The 16,592-nt window shown below is 37.0% G+C and overlaps 1 protein-coding gene across 1 annotated transcript; it reads right to left on the bottom strand.

The window, feature by feature from the left end:
• Window positions 1-1,934: 1,934 nt before the first annotated feature.
• LOC137837494 (steroid 5-alpha-reductase DET2) lies at window positions 1,935-4,307 on the bottom strand. Its single transcript, XM_068646500.2, has 2 exons — window positions 3,920-4,307; window positions 1,935-2,573 (listed from the first exon to the last, which is right to left on the bottom strand). Exons 1-2 carry the CDS (start codon window positions 4,244-4,246, stop codon window positions 2,103-2,105), a joined length of 798 nt encoding a protein of 265 aa, XP_068502601.1. The 5' UTR covers window positions 4,247-4,307; the 3' UTR covers window positions 1,935-2,102.
• Between the last annotated feature and the right edge of the window lie 12,285 nt (window positions 4,308-16,592).

Here is a 16,592-nt window from a genome sequence, read left to right on the forward strand (position 1 = left end):
AAAAAGAGAGATTACCAACTGTTTGAGAAAATGTGTTTTTCCAAGTTTAGCAAGATTGTTTTTGGGATTTGCTATGATTCAAGAACTGATCAATAGGGTTTCTGGTGTAATGTAATTTCAAGTGTTTTCTACCCTTTCTTAGTTTCTTGTAATTGTTCAAATTACACTCTATAAAACTGTTTGTAAACCCGTATAAACCTTGTGTGTAAATCTCTCTATCTCTCTTCTCCATAATTGTTTGAAATTTTCGCTGTCATAAACAACTGATTAAATCGTGCTTTTAACCAATTGAAATTCTGATATCAGTTTATGTTTGACTATTTGATTGGCTTTCTAAATTGCTTATCTGAATTGATTGTTAAAGATTCATTCTAAAGAAACTATTTGTGAAAATATTTTATAAACAATTCACCCCCCCCCCTTCTTGCATCAATCCTAACAAACGCAAATATACTCTTGATCTTCTTCACGAAACTGACATGCTTGACTCTGCACAGGCCACTCCTATGACTCACACCTTCCGTCTCTCTCCCGGTCAAGGCTCCCCTCTTGATGTTGATGAAACTTCCCAATACAGAAGACTCCTTGGACGTCTAATCTACTTAACCAACACGCGACTAGACATCGCCTTCGTTGTCCACAATTTAAGCCAATTCACATCTGCACCCACAACTCATCATCAACAAGTTGTCTCGCGCCTTTTGCGTTACCTCAAGGGCACCCCTGGTGAAGGACTATTTTTCTCATACTAGCTCATTTCACCTCTGTGGTTTTAGTGACTCTGACTGGGCAACATGTCCTACCACACGCAAATCTGACACTGGATATTCCATCTACTTAGGAGATTCCCTAATATCATGGAAATCAAAGAAGCAGCCAACTATCTCCTACAGCTCCTCCGAAGTCGAGTATAGAGCCCTTGCCACCACCACATGTGAGCTACAATGGTTGTCTTACCACCTTCAGGATTTACATATTCCTCTCTCCCAGCCTGCAACCCTGTATTGTGACAATAAATCTGCCCTTCAAATAGCATCCAATCAAGTCTTTCATGAACGCACCAAGCACATCGAAATTGATTGTCACCTAGTTCGTGAAAAACTTAACTTTGGTCTCCTCAAACTGTTGTCCATTACTTCTATCATGCAAATTGCTGACATATTCACCAAGCCTCTTGCTTTCACACAGTTCTCTACTCTTAAATCCAAGCTGGGTCTGACCAATATCTACTCCCCAGGTTGAGGGGGTGTTAACATATTTAGTTTTTCTATTTTAAGTTATTGAACTTTGTTTGTTTGACCAACTTTCCTTTTCTATTTATGTATTTTATTCTCACATACACAAGTAAATAAAAATTTCTTTTGTATTTTCTTTTCTTTACTTTTCTCTCTTTATGCTTAAGTCATTGTCTCTTTTTCATTTGCAATTAGGATTTATTAGAACCTCTCTTCCTCCCTCTCTTCCTCCATTACTATTATGTGCACTCCTTTTGATACACCACATCAAATAAAAAATATTCATCTTCTTTTGAATATAATAATTGGAACAAATTAAATGTATAAATAAATGTAAATTTTAACTTTTAACTTAATACTTTTAAGTCGAATTAAGATAACGATACCCGTATCCCAATTCAAACAACTCCAGCAGCATTTTTACTACATTAATATCTTTATCAAAGTGAAAATTAAGAAATTAGGGCTTGACACCATGTTTCTTTTAAGAAATCCTCATTTTTGCACTACAATTACACTTTGAAGATTTCTCTTAGACCTTTTCACACCTTGAATTACAATTACAACACATGAGCATGGGCTTTTGGAGTCCAAATATCCTTTAGGACAGATATCTTATGCATTTTTAAATGGTTTTCTGTGCAGAATACGCTTTTTTTCTTCTAAAGTTGTAGTCTTTTCTAAAGCCACCAAATGACATTAGATATAACTAGGTACTTTCTTCTTTTCCTCTTTCAATAGATCCACTTTAAAAAAGGACCCAAAGTTACAGATTGAATCACCAAAATTCTGATGTTGGTGAGTCATAGTTCCAAAAAACACAACCTATTTCATGTAACTCAAGAATAACTAGTTGTTCCTGCCAATTTAGAAGACAAATGGGATGATGGCCTTAACATTCTTAGGGAAATCCTCAAACTTAGAAAGATACCATTTCCTAGTTGAATAACTCCTGCCAAGCAGATAGAAAGTAGTGCCTACAGCAAATGATAGTGCATATAATGTCTGAGAAATGAAGAAGATTCCATAAAACATAGTGATCTCAAAGAGGTAATGGGGGCAGATCACAAGCTCAAAACAGCCACCCTTTGGAATCTTGTACTCCTTTTCACCCTTTCCCCTCAAGTTGGATAGAAGGTAGTGGTGGTAGAAGTTGCCAAGGATGCCCACCACAAACATCAAAATGCCAGGATACAACAGATTCATTGCTGGTTCTGGAAGGCCATTTGTAAGGTGTTGAGAATAGATCAAAGTTGCAGCTGATAGGAAATAACTCAGAGTGATGGGGATTGCAGATTCAAGAGTCATGCCTCCACTATATTTGTGAATAAACAGAACCTGCACATTAACAAACATTCTTACTTCATCTGAAATCAAATAAAATAACAAGCAAATAAGGCACCACGGGTTGTTTAGTGTTATAAAAACAAGAATCAACCATTTCCCATCAAAACAGAGCTTAGATTCTTTCTTATCAAGTATTTGATAAAAGCCTTGTACAAGGGTGCTCCTTTCTAGAAGTTCCTTAAGACTGATTCTAAAAATAAATGAGAAATTAAATTAGAAAAGTAGAAAAAATGAATAATTTAAATTCAGATTGCAGATTGTATCATGGTGATGAGGCAGCCTCCAGAAAACTACCAAGCCATGATTGTGGACTGCATCAAACCCAGTTGTGACCAAAAACCATAATTTAAAACCCAGTTGAATCATAAGCAAGGCATATAATTTCTTCCACACAATCCCATCTATTCCAACTCTGTGAACAAACAGAATCTACACAGTTGAGTAACAACTGCATTCACTTTTGTGTACTCTACAACTCCCAAAAGCAATCATAGAGCAACAATAAAACAATAAGCCCAGGTACCAGAAACCAAACAGAAAAAAAGAAAAACTACTTCAGCACTAAGAAAACAAAAACCCAGCCATTTCCAGCCAAACATTGAACGATTATTCTTTGCCCAGGTTCTTAAAAAAGGTTTGTGAACCGTGATTCTAGCTGCTGCCTCGAGGTTTTTGGATTCATTGCAATCATTATCGTTGCAATGACAAAGATAGCAATGAAACCCTAACCCCAACATAAAACCTTGTTCTTTATAACCATGTAACATGCTTGAACCCTTTTACATGTTACTAGATTCCAAGGTTTACGAGTTTTCAACACGACCTTTAATATTGTAGACAATTGCTGACAAATACAATGGACCCCGAACCAAATTCTAAAACCCTGCAAAATTCTATATTCCATCGTCCAAACAAACTACCAAGACGGTTTTCAAAATTGAATGCTAACATAAACTGAAAAAATCACTACAAAAAGGGGAAAAAACAACTTTGTACTAAACACTCCTAAAATTCATTTCATCATCACAAACCATTAAAACATAGGGTTTCAAATTGCACTCTACAATTTAATTGCAACCGCAACATAAAGGTTTTATTTACTCAAAACCACAATTGTGACTGTATCAGCAACAACTTCACATAAACATTCTCACAAAACCTAAAGCAATGATATTTAAAACCCAACTAACTTTTTTTTTCTTCCATATATATAATGCAATGTTAATTCCAAATTCCAAACCTAGTGGGTATTTTTTTATATTTTTGTGCATGGTAATTAGTAAGTATCAGTGTGAGAACATATCTACATAAGCATAACAAGCATTAGTGTTACTCACCTCAAAGACCCTCTTGAAGAAATGCAAGGTAACAGCAGATTGAAGGACGGTGGATCTGAGACCTTCATGAGGAAAGATCCAGAAGGAAGCAAGGCTAGCAAGAAAAGCAGGAGTGTATAACAGAAGCATGCCAGCTTTACTTGACAACTTGATCTGCTTTTCTGAAGAAGGGTTAGCATTCCAAAACTTTGAATAGTTCAAATGCTTCCCTCTAACTTCTGACAAACCAGCATTTGCCAGTGACACGAGACTTATCACTGACATGGTAGAAACCACCAGAGAAGGTGGCGGCGGGAAAATGAAGCTCAACAACACAGACATAACCATTGTTAGGTGTGTAAGCAGTGTTCTGGTTTGTTTCTTTTAGCATTGAAGGAAAAAGTTTGATGATGAAGCAATTTTATAGCCACATTTTTTGTTGAACATGGTTGTAGTGGGATCCACAAATAGGTAAGGAAATCATAAAAAAAAGACATCAAAATAATAAATTTTATCAAATTTAAATTACTCAATTTTTCAAATTTTTAATATGTTGAATTTGGTTTATTATTAGTAACAAAATATTTCCTATTTATTTGTATTATTTTTATTAGTAAATTTTGTTGAGGTTTGTCAATATATATTTTCTTATTTTATTAGTCAGAATAAAAAAAATTATATTTAAAATTTATCTTAAATTACACCCACAGGTTTATAGTATTTTAACTAAAAGAAGCATTCAAAAAAACTAAAAAGCTAAAAAACAACCAAATATACTATATAAAATGTATTACTAAATTTAATATATATTTTTTGTAATTTCTAAAATGTTAAATAAGAGAAAAAGAATATGTGTAAAAAAAATGTATTATCGACATTTATCAACTCATTGGATAAGGAACACGCACCGACTCAGATTGGTACAGAAAATTCAAAGGTTCACATAAAGACGCAGTTGTTAAATTCAAATTATAATTGATTAAAATGATAATGGTTTTAAATTTTGTTTAATTTATTTTATAGTATAAATCATCATAAATTGTAAATAAAATTTAGGAAACAGTAATTTAGAGGAATAACAATAAAAATAGAAAAAAAAATGTAGTTGATTTAACAAGACTAAAAATAGTTTTATCTTTCGTATTTAAAAATGGTTAAAAATGAAAATTCATTTTATAATTTGATCTCTAAAATTAACAACGTTAAGGACTATTTTATTAAGAAAAATATTTGTTCATATATTTAAAATATGTATCTATAAGTATTTCTTATAAAAACTCTTTTATAATAATTAATTTAAAATTTATTTTTATTTTTTTATAAACTAATGTTAATTTATTAAAAGATTTGTTTTATTTTTGTTAAATTTTTATAATATTATTTCTTAAAGGTTCATCGAACATCTTCTAATTTCTTCTTCGTGTTCTTACACACCTATAACCACTAAAGTTAAAATAAATAAAAAATAAAAAATTATGAAGTTCAAATACATTTTTTAAATCTGTGTCGAACAATATATCGAATATGGATATGAAATGTTCATTTAAAAAATATAAATTTTAATTTCGTTCTAATACAATTTAAATAAGAAAAAATATATTAATTTTTTAAAAATTTAAATTTATTGTATAAATTTTTATTATAATTATAAAAATAAAAAATAAATCTTTTAAATCAATTATAAAATTTTTACTTAAAAATTTGAAACATAATTATACCATAAATTTTTATTATTAATTTATAATTTATAGTTATATAATATATACATTGATATAGTATCTCTAATTTATATATTAAATACATATTCGTGTCCAAGTTCCGTTTCGTATTAGTGTGTACATATATCAGAAATGAAGTTGTGGAGATCCAAAATCACTTCTTTGTAAAGTTATCATTGCTTTATATATTTTGCTTTTGTTTTGAAAAGCTTGGAATTTGTGATGTGGTGCGTGCTGGTCTATGTCCTCACGTGGTCGTTGGGAGTTACTACTTATTAATGGGCATTCACATATACCTTGAGACGTGTCAAACCAACATTCATATTGGAACATCAAATAATTAAGAATATTGTGATTCTCGTTGGAACATGAACTTATCCAATTGTGAACTTATCCAATTGAGATGCTACTTTAGGTGAAGTTTCGTTAAAGATAGTAAATCAACTTGTTGTTGAGGAATGATCTTAATAAGAATTCATGCTTTGCTTTGAGTAGTTAATTCAAAAAACTTATTTTTATTATTCTCTTCTATCTTTTGTTTTATTCATTTGAGTAATCATTATTTTGTTATGCAATTTCATAGGAAATATAAAATTCAATTTTATTAAATTAAATTACTTTTAAGATATATATTTTGATTATTTCTATTTTTTAAAATATTTTTAGTTACTATTTATTTTATGTGACGTGAAAAATGAATAACTCTCAATTTTGAATGTTTAATTCTATAAATTTTAATTCATTGCGTAATCTAAAGGTATTATGTTCTATTTGTTTTGTGGTTCTTAGTTTTTTTTTTTTTTTTAAGATCACTTATTTTACTAAGCAAATCAGTTTGATATCCACCATCAATTCATTGATGTGTTTTTCACCTCAACATTTGTAAAAATAATACATGTTGAGATTGTTATGAAATTTTAATTATATGTAATTGTTTATCTTTTTTCAATAATTACTTGATATTTATATAATTGTTATTTGATAATCTATTTTAATATTTGTGAAAATTATAATTTTATTTCTTCCTTAAGATTTGATCTTGAAAAAATAGATGTTGTTCCTATACTTATGAGTCACATGTTGTTCCTATACTTATAATCAATCACCTTCCATTGGTCATTGGGTTATTGACTATGTTACAATTGCTCACATATATGACAATTGTTCTTTTTTCTTTTTCGTCACTAAAGATGGCAACTTTCCTTTTATAACTGTTATCAGTGGTTCATAAACACAAGCTTGGAACATTGGTACAACTTAACCCCTTCCATCTCTTACTATTGACTCAAATCTTTATGTCCTCGCCTTCCTTTTAAATTTGTTGTTTGTTTCTAGATTGATTAAATACCATGATATTGTCCTCACCTTCACTTAAAATAATGTTACCTAGCAGAATCATATATCAAGTCGGACGATTGGCATCGGATGTGAGTCACATTGCCTTTATTATCTATATAAATCATCATTGATGATACCAACTCGAGAGGGATTCACTTGGAGTGAAAGCTTCCTTGACCAAAAGGTAATATATACATTGATGATCTCTAGAGGGATTCATGTTTTTTAGTGAAATCAACCTAGACTAAGCAAAAATTACAATCTTGATTGTTTAACTAAAATAAAACTTCAGGTGACTTGCATTCCATGTTTCCAGAATCACTTTTCCATCCAACCATTCAAGTATATAAATGCCATTTTGTAGATTTTCGATTACTCTCAATGGTCCTTCTCAATGGTCCTTCTCAATTTGGTGCAAACTTCCATTGGGTTGGATATTTTCTTTCTTATGTTCTCATTCATCATACTAAATCTCCTTCATTAAAGGTTCTCGGTTTGACTTTAGCATTGAATCTCTTTGTTGCTCTTCTCTTTACAGCCTTTTCTCGAATTTTTCACTTCTCTCGGAGTTCTTGTAGTAAATTTAAGTCTCTTCGAAGACATTCATCATTTATTCCCAAATCTTCAATTTTTCTTTGTAGTGTCGGCTCTCCGACTTCCACGGGTATCATTGCACCAGTTCCATATATAAGGTTGAAAGGAGTTTCTCCAATTGATGTTTCAACAATTCTGGTAATTTTTCTGCCCATATACCCTTTTGCATTTTCAAACCTTCTTCTTAGTTAGACGAGTATGATTTTGTTTGCTAACTATGCTTGTCGATTCATTTTGTAGATGTTCGAATAAGCTTGTTATCGGTTTGATTCCCAAATTTACATAGAATTCCACAAGTTTTTTATCAGTAAACTGTCGGCCATTTCTTGTTATCATGGTATATGGTATACCAAATATAGAAACAATATTTTTTTAAACAAAGGTTTGGACATGTTGCCCTGTTATTTTTGTCGCGGCTTATGCTTCTATCAATTTTGTGAAATAATCTATTACCACAACTAAAAACTTAGTTTAACCTCGTCCTGGAGGAAATGGACCTCGGATATCCATTCCCCATTTTGTAAATGGACACAGTGAATTAATTCCTTGCGACTCTTGAGAAAGCATATGGTTGAGATTGTTGAATTCTTGACATTTCTTATAGGACCTCACAAATATATTGCAATCTTTTCGCACTGGCGGCCAATAATATTCCGCACATAAGACTTTTGTTGCCATTGTTTGAGCACTACAATGCAAAACACATATTCCTTCATGTAATTCTTGGAGGATGTATTCAATTTGTTCTTGTGAAAGACATTTTACCAATGAAGTTGAGTGTCCTCTTTTGTATAAGTCATTTCCTATCATAACAAACTTCGTCGCTTTTCTTGCAATATTTACGTCATTCTCTGCACCCTTCTCTTGATTCTTAATAAATTATTTATAGATCTTAATCCAATCATTTTTGAGCTATATTTGTTGTCAAACACTTTTCTACCCCAACTTTCAGACTACTCATGGTTTGTTGTATGACCGAATTATGTTGAGTTTGTCGTTTGTAACTTGCTAACTTAGCAGAGAATTTGCTCTTGTGTTATGTTCTCTCATAATATTTCAATGTCGGTTTTGTTAATTTTAGGATAACACATTTTATGTGTTGCACTTTGTTTAGGATTTTCTTTGAATTAACAATTATGGTGAGAAACCAAAAGAAGATTCTCACTAGACACGAACTTAACCAAGTGGTTAAGTAAGTGTGAAGATTTACTTCTAGAGGGCAAAGAGAAAAAACACAATTATGTGGTGTTGATGATAATGAGGTGTGGAAATAAAAAATATATAATGGAAAGAAACAAGACGAAAGAAACCAAGGATATAAAAGGAATGTTAATGGCAGCAAATAAGAAAGGAAAAAGATGAATTGTTGAAGAAAGCTTATGGAATATAGAGCAAAGAATCACGCCACTTGGAATGGTGGATGATTCCAAGATGAGTGTTGCGGAGCTGCCACTTGAGGTGCACTACTCTCAAGATAAGACCCAAGAACTTTAGGAGACAAAGCTCACTAATCACTAAAGCCCAAGTTCTTTTCTATTCAATTTCAATTGTAAAAATACATGAGGCAAGACAATCTATTTATAGGATAAAGTGTCTTGGAGAACAAGATAGAGGGGTAGGGGTATCATTTGTGAGAAACCTTATAGAAGGTAGGTCAAAGAAACCCTAAACCTAGGTGCAATTTTCATGAAAGGTGGGCTTGCCAGAAGCCCAATTTATGCTAAGTACACCCCAATTTATTCTAAGTGATAGCTTATTCTTCTATTTGGACCCCTAAAGTGAGCCCAATTTATTTACATAAACTTGTCTTTTAAAAAGACCAGAAGAAAGAACATTTGATACTCTGACACATGTCCAGTTCTTCTTCTACTGAGGTCCTTCTGAAGTTTGGTGGGGCCTTGTCTTGGATGCTGAGATGACTGACTTAATTGTGAAGTGTCTGTTGTGTACTTGGTTATCTCCTTGTCTAATTGGTTTGTATCATTTATGTATCCCCCTGTATCTACCTTTTCACCCAAAAACCCGATTATTTGCTCTCGGTGTGGCATAATATCTTTTTCCCTCAATCTTAACTTCTGAAATGTCTCCCAATACAAGATATCAACAGAACTTCCGTAATCTACCAAAGTTTTCATCACTATATACTCTACTATCTCTACCGTAATCACCATAGGATCATCCTGATCTGGATCAATTGTTTGAAAGTCTTCATTAGTAAATGTAATTGGCGACATACTTCTTTTTCGAAAGATCGAATACATTGTTGGAGCCATTCTTAAATGATTATTTATGGCATACGAAGATATTCCTCCTCTGGCAAATCCTCCTGAAACTGTATTAATAAATCCTCTTATAGGTCTTCCCGAAATTCGTTCTCGACTTCTTCTCCTCTGAGGACTTTGACGATTCCTCTCATTTTCTTCCCTTCTCTCTACCCTTTCCTCCCTTCTCTCATCTCTTCTATCAAACTTTTCTTCCCTTCTATTCCCATACCTTCTCTCCTTTTGTTATGGGCTTCTTCTTCCCCTTCTCGGAATTCCTACATGTCTTATGAAACGCCTCAACTGCCCAGCTTGGATCAGTTCTTTTATTCGGTCTTTCAATGTTATACATTCTTCTGTATGATGACCATAATTCTAGTGGTACTGACAATGTTTACTTCGATTAACTCGTTCTGGTGTTCGAACCTTTCTTGGTGCGGGTATTATTTCTGTCGTCAATACTTCTTGTAATATTCGAGTTTGGTTAATACTCAAAGGTGTGTATTGTGGGAATTTTGGTCCACGATGCACTTCTCTCATTCTTTTATGCTGCTGACCTCCTTCTCTTTCATCCTGTTTCTTTTCAACTTCACCATCTGCTCTTACTTGATTTCTAACCTCAACTCCTCCATCTGCATAAACTTTGTGGCTCATTGTCTTAAATCATCTAGATTAATGGCTGGTTTCTTACAGAGGTTGTCGACAAACGGTCTCGGCCTCAACGTTGTGATCATATGATGCATTGTCACTTCGGGACTTAAATTGCATATACTCAATGCAACTTTTTCAAAGTGTTCCATGAACAACCTGAGCGATTCTCCTTTTTCTTGCCTTATATTGACTAGGTACAATTGAAGTTAAGTAATGTGGACGACTTGTAGCAAATTGTGCTCCGAACTTTTCAACAAATATATCAAAAAACAATCAATGGATAAAGGTAGTAAATGATAAGTGTCAGATTTAAGTAATATTTCATATTAAAATACATGCACTTATGGATATTAATTACTAAAATAAACATAATATAACCCCTAATTTATGAATTTATACATTTTTACATATTTTGTGATTATAATTTAAATAAGAACGATTTATTCCCAAACTTGTGTTAATTTCAAAATTATAGGGAAGTTTGGAGATGAAAAGGAAAAAGGAGAATATACAAAGCTAAAAGGGAAAGTTGGAACGCACCAGCACTCACCCAAACTCGCCCAAGCCAAAAGCTCCCAGAGGATCTCGCCCAAGCGAGCCCAATATCGCCCAAACGAGATCACTCTAGTGATGTTGGGTCTGTTTTCGTGCAACTTGCCCAGCGGAGAAGTCACTTAGCCCAAGCTCAACTAGGTTAAATATGAGGCATGAGACACTACCCTAGACATCCTTTAGTGGATTGGTATCCAATTGGGAGAATAAAAGGTATTAGAAATCCTAGAGGAGGCAACCGTTAAGGAGAAACATCCTGAATCTTATTTTCCTGTTCTTCATGCTTGTAATAACCAACATGAGTGGCTAATTCTACCCTTTGGGATTGTGAGTAATCCATTCAAACTCTTATGTATTGAAGTGATATTTAATTATAATATTTTTTTATTGATTGATGATTGATATTGTGTCATTTTATTTGTAATGTGTGTTTCTTAGATTTGACTAGAAAGTACTTCTAAGTTTCTGACCCAAATGATAATACTTAACATATTTGAATTCTAGGAATAGATTTCAAATGTTAATTTCTATCAACGTCTAATCGTAATGATAAGAAATTTTTATAAATATGCGAGGAATAAATATTTAGGAGACTCTCTTAATAATTTTATATGTGAGGAATCGATATAAATGACATTTATACGGGCATCAATATCAATCAAATGATAGAATATTGCTGATACAACCCAAATAGCCAAGAAGATGACCAAGGACACAAGAAACACTTCACACTTTCATAAGTCATCTCAACATCTAAGACAAGGCCCCACCAAATGTTGGAAGAACCTTAGTAGAAGAAGAATTGGGCATAAATAAGAGCATCAAATGTTCTTTCTTATGATCTTCTCACAAGACAAAATGTTTGTAAATAAATTGCGCTCACTTTAGGGGTCCAAATAGAAGAATAAGCTAGAGTCGGTTTACATAACATAAATAGGAGTGTACTTAGCAAAATGGGTTTGTTTCAAGCCCACTTTTCATGACACATGCACCTAGAATTAGGGTTTTTAACCTAACTTCTAGAAATTATGCCTATGGTGCGGTTTTGACCATGGTTAACACCCTAGGCAGACCCTCTCCCTTTCCTTTTCTACCCCTCGCTCATCTTGCCCTCCAAGTCATTTCTTCTAATATAAAGGGTCCCTTCCTCCATGTATTAACACATTGAATTTTGAATAGTAAAGAAATTCTACATGAGTGATTTTGTGAGACTTGTGAGCTCTCAATTTTTACTCTTATCTTGGGTGGGTAACATCTCAAGTGGCGGCTCTTTGCACCACTTATCTTGGAGTCCTCTCTTCTCCAAGTGGTGTGACATCTTTCTTTCTTCCATAAGCTCTCTTCATCTCTTCCTCTTTTTATCTTTCTTTGTGCCCTCCATTCCATTCCTCTTTATACTTTCACGTTTATCTCTTAAATTGTTGGTTATCTTTGCCTTATTCTCTTCAATTCCACACCATTGCATCATTTTCATCATATAATTGTGTTTTTCTCTTTGCCCTCTAGAAGTGAACCTTCACACTTACTTAACCACTTGGTTAAGTTTGTGTCCAGTGGGGATATTCTTTGGGTTCTCACCTTACATTGCTAAAAATAAAAAATCATAAACAAAGAGCAACCAATAAAATGTGCAATCCTAAAATCAACTCACATCAATTACTATGCTAATAAAAATACAAAAGAGTAAGAAGGATGAACCTCAATCCCAATTTTCCCAATTGAACCAACAAACTCTTTAACTTGTTTTCCTTTTAATAATTGCAATCTTAACAAACTCCCAATAAACTTTATTGTTTTGTTTTCTATTTAGTGAATCTTTTACTTGATTATTCAATTTTTCCATGTGGATTCAATATCCGTCCTTAGGGATAAATTATTACTTCTAACAACATGGTGTACTTGTCATAAAGTAGTCATCAGTAAACGGGTGAATAAAAAGCTTAATGTCGCTCCTTTCAATGTTGTTGGAAATATTCAGCAAAGAATGACATCATTCCATGTATACAAGTTGATCTGCATTGTGTAAATTGTTATATGCTTAAAAGGATTTGTAGTTCCATCATACTTATCCATGGTTGGATTCTTCCAGTTATCAAGCAATGAAGTTTCTATATTTGCTTTTGATAAGTGATCATGCCTGTTGACCGGAACGCTGGAAACTGCTTCGTCAAAGGATCGACGTGCGCACCGCTTCTCACCTCCGTTCCTCTTCGAGATCCACCTCAAGAACCTGCAAAGAAACAGAGCGGCGCCGCTGCGGCCGATCGCACTCCAACGCTCAAGTCAGTGACGGTATCACCAAATACTAAGAGAACAAGAACCGTGCAAATCCTCTCTCACAGTCAGCTATATCACTCGCAAGCGTAAAGAGTGTAAACTGAACGTGCGTACCTCAGAAAGTTTGTTGAGAACTCTTATATACCTGGCTGTTTTCTCTCTCCTGGCAGTTACAGACCTGGACACGTGGCTCGCATCCAGTCGTACACGTGCCATCATCTGGAGCCTCCTTGACTTGGCGCTGCTTCTACTCTCATTTTGGCTAAGTTACTTATGCATGGTACTGCCCAGTGCATAGCTAACTTGGGAGTGCGATCTCTACTGGAACTGGCGAGTTAGGGTGCCCTCATACACCTTCCCTGTGGTCTCGCCGGCCGCCTTCATAATCTGCTTCTCTTTTATCTTTGGCGATGTGCTTGCTCTGGCGATCTCCAATGATCAGGTCGCCTGAATCTACACCTGGCGACTTCATCTTTAACCTGGTGATCGCCGATTCTGGTAAACTGGAGATCGGAACACGCCAATTTAACAATTGGCGACTACACGAGCCCCCCGACTTCCTTCCCTCTTGCCAACCTGGCGCCTTGCCAACACGCCTATACTGTAGCAGGGTGCCACGTCATCACTCCCGACCACCAGGGCGGTACACAAGCCCCCTAGTCTTAAGCGAAGACTTGTCTAGCGAAAAGACTGAAAGAGTCACGTCAACACCGGTCTACGTGGCACTGACGCAGAATTCCAAGCGGTTGTACCTTCTGCTGCTCTGACGCTCCACCAAACCCCTCACTCATCGCTTGACGCGTGGCTTCATCAACGGCTCTCTTCAGTTGCCGTTTGCGCTTCCTAAACCCATTTCGAAAAAACCCTTAAACCCATTTTCACTCAACACTGTTCCATCACTTTCCCTCGCATTCATGAACGCTCTAACTTCCTTCTGCGAAAAACTTTCAGCGCTCTCCAGCATTCTGAATCACCATCAACCTTCATCGTCTTCCTGATCATCAAAAGGTACCTACTTTCCCTCTTCTGCTGGTTTTCCTTGCATTTTAACCGATTCGCATCATCCTGTAACTGCCTGGTGCATACGTTGTGGGTTGTTTTTCCATTTCTCCTTCTGCGTAACTTAGGGCTTCGTCAATCGTCGCAACGAACCTACATTCGTTCGTTTTTCACCTTCCTTCTATGATCGAGTCAGCCTCTGTAACCCCCTGATCATTTTTCCTTTCTTCTTCCTTTGCAGCTGCTACCATGACTCGCACAAAGATTACCCCGAATCCTCCTCCTTCATCACGAAATCTCCCTTCACAAGCACACGACCCACCACAAGTTCGTGGCGCTTCATCTTTGCAGGCTGAGAGGCCTGCGTCTTCCCGTCCTGTCCTGGCCCAGGCGACTCCACCTATCGCTGGAGGAGCCCCCGTTCCTCTGCCAGACTTCAAAACTTTGTATCCCTGGGCCAACTCGACCCTTCTGAGGGAGACATCCTCTGTGAACACTGCGGGAGCAGTTTTGCGGCTGACAAAGGGGGACGAGATCTATCAATCGTTTCACAAGGAGCACGACGAGAAGATGATGGTGCTGCCTTGCCCCCCCGATCTGCCTGTTTGTGCTGATGACAAAGTAAGCGCCGACGGGCCCTTCTGCTTTGTCTATACGACTTTATTCAAGAAGGTCAAGCTCAGGTTCCCTTTCACCCGATTCGAGAGGGAACTTCTTACCGAGCTCAACATTGCTGCCGCCCAGCTCCACCCCAACAGCTGGGCGTTTGTTCGAGCTTTTCAAGTGATGTGCGACCACCTGGGGTTGCCCGCGTCGGTGGACGTGTTCTTATTCCTCTTCAAAGCCAAGCACCCAGGAGACCGCCTATGGGTCAGCTTGAACGCGATTGCTGGGAGGTCCATCTTTGCTATCTTCCAGCAATCTTACAAGGACTGGAAGGGGAAATTCGTCCAAGTGCGTGCGAACGACAAGGACGCCTCCCTTCTCGATGGCTTCCCCTTGTACTGGGTGGACAAGGGGAAGAAGGAGTCCAAGAGCTGCTTCAGGAGGCCCAGAAGTCCTGACAGCATGGGAGCATTGGACAGAGACCTCTGTCTCTTCTGGAAAAAGGTGGCGGACGCCAATATAACTTTCCTTACCACCACCTTGATATGCTTCGAATTCTATGAAGATCAGCTAGAAATTCGAATAGGTTAGGACATTAAACTATTGCTTTGATACTGCTTCTGTTTAGCTGTTTCTGGGCGTCTTGTGCGTTATGCGCAAGACTTTGGTTTTACCTTTCCTGCACATATCATCTGCTTTGCTGTTTATTACCTTATGCACTTATTTGTTTTCCTTGAGTTAACCCATGCATTTTCGTTCCATGCAGACAACATGTTGCCCAAAAACATGCTCGCTGAACTAAAGGCGCTCGCCCGAAACCATGGGTTGGCGACGGGTTCGCAAACGGTGCCCAACTCGGTGGTGGAGACAGCCATCGTCCAAGGGCGATCACCTCCCAAGGAACCCACCCAACGCAAGAAACTGGTCCTCAGACCTAAAAGGAAAGCCCCTCAGGTGATCCATGAGGAAGAGGAAGAAGATGACGAGGCCACCGAGGACGGTTTGGTCTCAAAGAGGAAGAGGGTGGCACCTTCCTCACCGCCTGCTCCACCCCCTCTTCCAACCTCAACACCTCCGTCGACGCCTGCTCCTCCTCCAGCATCGCCACCCCCACAGGCTCCTGCCTCTCCAGTCCAAGCGGTCCCACTGGCCACTACGCCACCTGCAGCTGAGGCCCAAGAGCCAAACTTCCTGGAGGACCCCCCAAGCGCTTCAACGCCATATGTGTCAGCTGAAGGGGGTCCCCCTTCAAACGCTTCAGCTGCAGAAGATGCTCCAATCGGGGATGAGGTTGCTCATACCTCTCCGATTCTGATCACCGAATCCCCGATTCCGTCGCCACGCCAAGAAGCAACTACTGAAGAACCCGCTAAGGAAGGTGGCGACGAGAATCCACAACAGGCCCACCTGGTGCCCCTCCAAGCAGCAAACCTCCCTTTGGAGGTCACAAGGATGTGGGAGCCTCTAACCGCCAAGCTGAAGACCATAGTAGAGGATATCCCGGCGATCATAACTAGGGCTGTGGAGGGCACAACCAGGAGGCTCCAAGACGACCTCTTCAACCTCAAAACCGAAAACAGCACCATGAGGGTCGAGGTGGAGAAGTTGTCTTTCAGCCTGACGCTCGCAGAAATCGAACACTCCCGAGTGGAGGATGTAATGAACACCGAGCTCAGGCTGGCGCGCAAGGAGGCCACT

The sequence above is a fragment of the Phaseolus vulgaris genome, chromosome 4 (genome assembly GCF_051622355.1).
Source record: "Phaseolus vulgaris cultivar YP4 chromosome 4, ASM5162235v1, whole genome shotgun sequence".
Lineage (NCBI taxonomy): Eukaryota > Viridiplantae > Streptophyta > Magnoliopsida > Fabales > Fabaceae > Phaseolus > Phaseolus vulgaris.